A 5,964-nucleotide genomic window follows, 5' to 3' on the forward strand; every position below is an offset into this window, starting at 1 on the left:
TGTTATAATATGCATCCAGATAGCCTTCAATCACACAAGCTGAAAATTGTTCCACTTTACTGCAGTTCTGTAACCATATGGGAGCCAATCCTGTCTGTGTTCTGTGCACATCCAAAATTCCTGCAAATGACCCGCCCTGGGAGCGAGTTACCAGTGACCCAGGGCTGGGGCGGCAGGAGGGTGCAGTTGGTGGGGGGGGAGAGAGAGAGCCCAGGTCTGGTGGGGGGGGGGGGGCAGCCAAAAAATTTTTTGCTTGGGGCAGCAAAAAACCTAGAGCCGGCCCTGCATATATATATATAGGACCAGCTCCTTAATCAGTATAAGTTGGTATGTTGATGTCAGTGGTGCTACACTGATTTATACCAACTGAGGATTTGGCCCATGGTGACATTTAAATAAGGTGACTACTGATTTTTTGGTGCCCGACTTTACACCTTAAAGGAGCCCAATTTTCAGATAATGCTGAGCAGCCATCCTCTGAAAAGCAAATCTCTTTAAAATGTCTCAGGTTAGGCAAGAAAAATCACTAGCCACTTTTGCAAAGCTTGGTCATAATGTCCTGCAGCTTTAAAAAACAAACCCTGGTGCCCAAGCAAGGAATCTGTGCTACACATCACACAAGGCAATTATTCGGTTTTGATTATCACAGAGAATTGGGAAGCTCACCAACAAAGAGGATCCTAGGGACATAGTGGCCATCAGGGGCCATATTGTCATCTGTGCTCGAATGCTGAAAGAAAGTTAAATAACTTTTTTGTGATGGGTCATTATCAGAACAGCTGTCACATCAGTCAAAGCACTAGAAATGGAACCAACTAATCAGTCTTCTTTATTTCGCTTCAAGTACAATTTGTGGGGTGGTTCTATGAAGTCTCCCTCCTCCCCCTGCATCTAGCACCAATAATTAGTTATGTAGGACTTGCCGTGTTGGATCAGAACAAGATTCCACTCAATTCAGTATCCTATTACTGACCGTGGCCTGCCGATAGAGGTCCTAAGAAAACTATCTGAGACTGGATTACATAAATATAGCTGGATTTGAGAGTAGTAATGTCTCTGTCTCTTCCTCCTCCTAAAAAAGGAATTTTTAGCAAACCCTGTTGTGGGTTTCCAGCAACTTGGAAACCAGATATTTGAATGAAAATAAAATAATTAATAAAAAACCCCAAAGAAGTCAATTTCTGATTTGCTATTAAGACTCTTTATTCTGCTTCCCATCATATATTTTGATAATTATGACTTTTAAATTATGATCTTACCACCAGATTCAGCATAATAAAATCCTCTTGAGCCATCTTTTGGATCTCTGGGCTGGAAACAAAAGCTTTCTTTAAAGCTAAAAAAAATAAATAATGTAGGTGGGGAATTTGATCTGCAGCTCACTGTTTTATATCAGCTTATAGTGTTCCTAAAACCATCCATTTATGGTTAACATCTTCAGACTATCACATGCACATGTTAGATAAGTCTTGGATAATTCAGGACTAATAAACTAAGCGGTAGAAAAATCTGTTGTTTGCCAGTGAAGCTAGTTGCTGCTTGATGTAATGTAAAATAGTTCATTCCCTTTGTGGGACTCAATCATAAATCTAACTTGACTTCCTCCAATAGTCGCTGGCATTACAAGACAGAATAGGAATCATGCAGGTATGCATGTTTTATGCTGCATAGAACTAAAACCACTATAATAACAAGTACTTGAAATGTTGCAGGAAATACTGAGGTCAGAATTTACATACAATCCTCAGTTTGTTCTGAATGACCTACAGTGGGATGAAAAGCTAATAGAGCAGTTAATCTTATCAGCTTTTCTTTGGCAAAAAAGTCTCTTCCTAGGTAATGGAAAGGTACCAATATTCCCTCTTGGAATGATTGACTGGCTTATAAATATAGATCAGAGGTGGGCAAACTACGGCCCACGGGCCACATCCGGCCCGCAGGACCCTCCTGCCTGGCTCCTGAGCTCCTGGCCCGGGAGGCTAGCCCCCCAGTCCCTCCCCTGCTGTTCCCCTCCCCCGCAGCCTCAGCTCACTGCACTGCCGGTGCAATGCTCTGGGTGGTGGGGCTGCGAGCTCCTGGGGCAGCGCAGCTGCAGAGCCCGGCGTGATCCGGTGCTCTGTGCTACGCGGTGGCATGGCTGGCTCCAGCCAGGCGGCGCGGCTGTAGCGCCACCAGCCACTGGTGCTCCAGGCAGCGTGGTAAGGGTGCAGGGAGCAGGGGTGGTTGGATAGAGGGCAGGGGAGTTTGGGGTGGTGGTCAGGGGACAGGGGTGTGGATAGGGGTCGGGGTGGTCAGAGGGCAGGGGTTCTGGGGGCGGTCGGGATGGATGGGACAGAGGTCCTGGGGGGGCCGTCAGGGAACGGGGGGGTTGGGTGGGGCGGGGGGGCATCAGGGGGCAAGAAGCAGAGGGGAGTAGATGGGGGGGGGGGCTGTTTGAGGAGGCACAGCCTCCCCTAACTGGCCCTCTATACAATTTCCGAAACCCGATGCTGCCCTCAGGCCAAAAAGTTTGCCCACCCCTGATATAGATGGTGGCAGATGCTCTTGAAGGCTCGAAGGTCCTGTCTTAAAATGCCACACCAGACTGAGTTCTCAGGCCCTGTGGTGGCATTATAGAGCAATTAGAAATCACTGCACTTCTAAGAGATGCCATCCTGCAGATGAGATGTTACATTTGGAGAGAAGTCCCATCTAAAGTTATTCTAAATCAGTGGTTCTCAAACTTTTTTTTTCCGCGGACCACTTGAAAATTGCTGAAGGTCTCGGCGGACCACTTAATGATCTTTCCAAAAATTGTTTGTATCGTTAGATAACTATTGTAAAGCACTTTGGATAAAAGCGCTATATATAAAAAAAACTTTTAACTTTTTTTGTTCTACAAATAAAAGCACACAACTCATATTTTCGTATCAGTAGTTTTACCTTTCAGATGCGATGGATCTGTTCCCCGCCATGGCAGCCCCCGAGCTGGGGTTGGGGTGGAGGGGGGGTCTCTCCCTCTCTCCCCCGCCGCCGCAGCCCCTGAGCTGGGGCTGGGAAGTGGGGGGTGTCTCTCCCCACCACAGCAGCCACAGAGCTGAGGCTGGGAAGGAGGGCCTCTCTCCCCGGCAGCCGCAGCCCTGAAGCTGGGGAAAGTCGCCTCTTTCTCTGGCCACTGTAGCCCTGCACATCCCAAATTCCCCCCACCCTCTCTTCTCACCCCACTGCCCCCTCCCACCTACCCGCTATTCCCCCCAAAGCCACCACCTCACCTTACATGTGCGTCTTCTCCAGGGTCCAGGCACCTAATTAGTGGAGCTATGCCTGCGCGGCTCCACTAATTAGGTGGGTGGCCCTTCATTCTCTCGTGTGCAGCCGCCCAGGCACGCACCTTAGAGGGAACTATCCGCGGACCCCCTGAATGGAGCTCGCGGACCCCTGGTGGTCCACGGACCACAGTTTGAGAACCTCTGTTCTAGATGTTTTAGACCACGTTGATCAGAGAATGGCTGCTGCATGCCATTGGCAAGTCACTTCTTTACCAATATCTAACTCATCCCATTTTCAGAATACCATAAGCATGAAGGTCCCTTTATAAATAATAAAAATAATTAGAAGTGGCACAGCTAGCAATGCCCGTAATTAAGGTTGCATGACACTTGCCATTCTGACCCTGTTTTGTACTTGCTTATTGTTTTCAAACTTCATTGTGAAGTGAATTGTGAAGCCCAGAGCTCTGCTGGACCAACTATCTGCGCAGAGCTGGGAAAGCAGGGCCGGCTTTAGGAACTGCAGGGCCCGATTCGAATACCCGGCGGCTTCGGCGGCACTGAAGGACCCCCCGCCGCCAAAGTGCCGCCGAAGACCCGGACCACCGCTGGGTGAGTAAAAAAAATTAAAAAGGCGCCTAAGGCGCGGGGCCCTCTTAGGCACGGGCGCGGGGCCCTCTTAGGTGCAGGGCCCGATTCCGGGGAATCGGGGGAATCGGCCTAAAGCCGGCCCTGAGGGAAAGAACACACAAACACTCAAGCCAACTAACAACATCAAGGTTGCAAAGTCAAGCACTCCAAAATTAGAAAATGCCCAAATTAATATTTTTGCCCCCTTGTCCCATATGCATGATGATGCAGTCTTTAATGACATGATCTCATACTGTTTTTGTAATTTTGTATATACTACATAACTATAAAAGAAATAACAATATCTGAGCCCTCTTTCTGATAGAATTATAACCCCTGATTAATATAAATTGAGCTTTACCCTGGCTTGGTCTGGGTGAAGGAAGATGCAATGACTTCATGTCCCGTGTCAGTGTCCTCCGAGGAAGTCTAGGTGCCAAGGCTATTTTGGATGCTGATCCAAAATGCTAACAGGTTTACCCTCCATAGACAGTGCCTCAGCCACTGAAGTTTTGACCTAAAGCAGGTTGCTATGCAAAAAGGTGTTATGGACCTTTTATTCCATACTCTCATCTATAACCCAAGCATGGTTTATTGCTCCTGTTTTGGAGGATGTTCAGTTTGATTTAGAAGGGTTTCCTTTTTTCTCACCTTGGCTATAAGGGCATTCTTCTAAGTGGTGGATGACCATCAGAGGTTTCTTGCTAAAAGGACATGAAAAAGGTGGCATGTCAGATCATTTATAGAAAACACTAACATATAAGCAACTATGTTGTTACAGGGTTATAATTGCAGTGGGGTTCTGATGCTGCTAAAAGCCACATCCAGGAACTATGAGAAGAGCTTGATTGGTTTGTCAGTGGATCTTCCAAGTATACTTCCCATACTATAGTCTTGTGCATTGCTTAGCTGTTATAAGTGGAATGTCCCTTCATATTCCAAGTCTATGGCTATTCGATCATATGGAGGTGGTGATATACAAAGAAAGGATCATGTACAAAGATTCTAGTGAAACCATAACATGCAAATGAAGTTTAATGAAACCAGGAAGAAACTACATTCTCATAACTCTCTTCAGCCTGACTGATTTTATAATATAGAAGTCCAAGACTTTTGAAGTGTGAAAGCTTTCAGTTAGAGCAGCAACTGCATTAGAAATTAATCTGATAAATACTGTGGACCCAATCCTACAAGCTGCTCATCTCCTGGGAGGTCACCTCCCACTGATGTTCTATTCAGCTGCTCTTTAAATCAACAGGATTGAAAGGCACTTGTCATCTTGGAGAATCAGGCTTGTACAAGGAAAACTAAGATGAGTCTCTGTCAGGGTGTCAAATGACGTAAGTGGAACTGTAGTTCCTAGAATGTTCATGAGCTTTAGTTTTTCCAAAGCTGTTGTGGGCAGGGGTTGCTTTTTACAATATATTGGTACAGTGCCTAGCTTCAATGGAGTATCCATTCTGAGTAGGGCCTCGCTCAGTGCTGGAATACAAATCAATCATAACACAATCATAGTCCATGGTTTTAGCATCATATTAGCACATTTTGCCTATTTAAACAATAGCTTCTTGTAGAATTACCACCAGTGTCCCTATGTAAATCCTTTTATGATGCAGCAAAATAAGAATAACTAAAGATTACCTGTTTCTTGATCTAGTTAAAGCTTCTTCATATGTCTGAACCCATTCAATTTCATCACCCCATCCTATAGAGAAGAAGATAGATTGATTAATTTCATTTGTGTACAAATGGCACAATTGATTTCTGGAGCAGGTGGATGTCCGGACTTTGCTGACCAATGTCGCCAAAGGCTAAATGTTGTCTACTACTCATCACTCCTTTTATCCAGGACAAAGGGGAATGAAGAACTTGGAATCTCTCTGTGGGAGGAAGCTTGGGAAAAAAATGGGAACCACATAAAATGCATTTAAGCTCTGCCCAATCCATGTCTCACCTGCAAAGTATTGAACAATTTCCACTAGACACCTGGTAGACTACAGGATAGGAATGTCACATTATTGAACTCTACTACAGATGCAGCCACTCACATGGTTCAGTAACACACATGCTTTTGTTCTACTAGATG

At 45.7% G+C, this 5,964-nt stretch overlaps 1 protein-coding gene across 1 annotated transcript; it reads right to left on the bottom strand.

Moving 5' to 3' along the window:
• Positions 1 to 666: 666 nt before the first annotated feature.
• LOC112125465 (anterior gradient protein 1-like) lies at positions 667 to 5,583 on the bottom strand (the record flags this gene model as incomplete). The annotated part of the gene is made up of 4 exons (XM_026646903.1): positions 667 to 730; positions 1,260 to 1,336; positions 4,530 to 4,582; positions 5,520 to 5,583. Coding segments are annotated over 4 exons (258 nt in total), but the record flags the coding sequence as incomplete, so codon positions are not given.
• Positions 5,584 to 5,964: the final 381 nt, after the last annotated feature.

This window comes from Terrapene carolina, unplaced genomic scaffold (assembly GCF_002925995.2).
Source record: "Terrapene carolina triunguis isolate 2854851 unplaced genomic scaffold, T_m_triunguis-2.0 Scaffold48232, whole genome shotgun sequence".
Taxonomy (NCBI): Eukaryota; Metazoa; Chordata; order Testudines; family Emydidae; genus Terrapene; species Terrapene triunguis.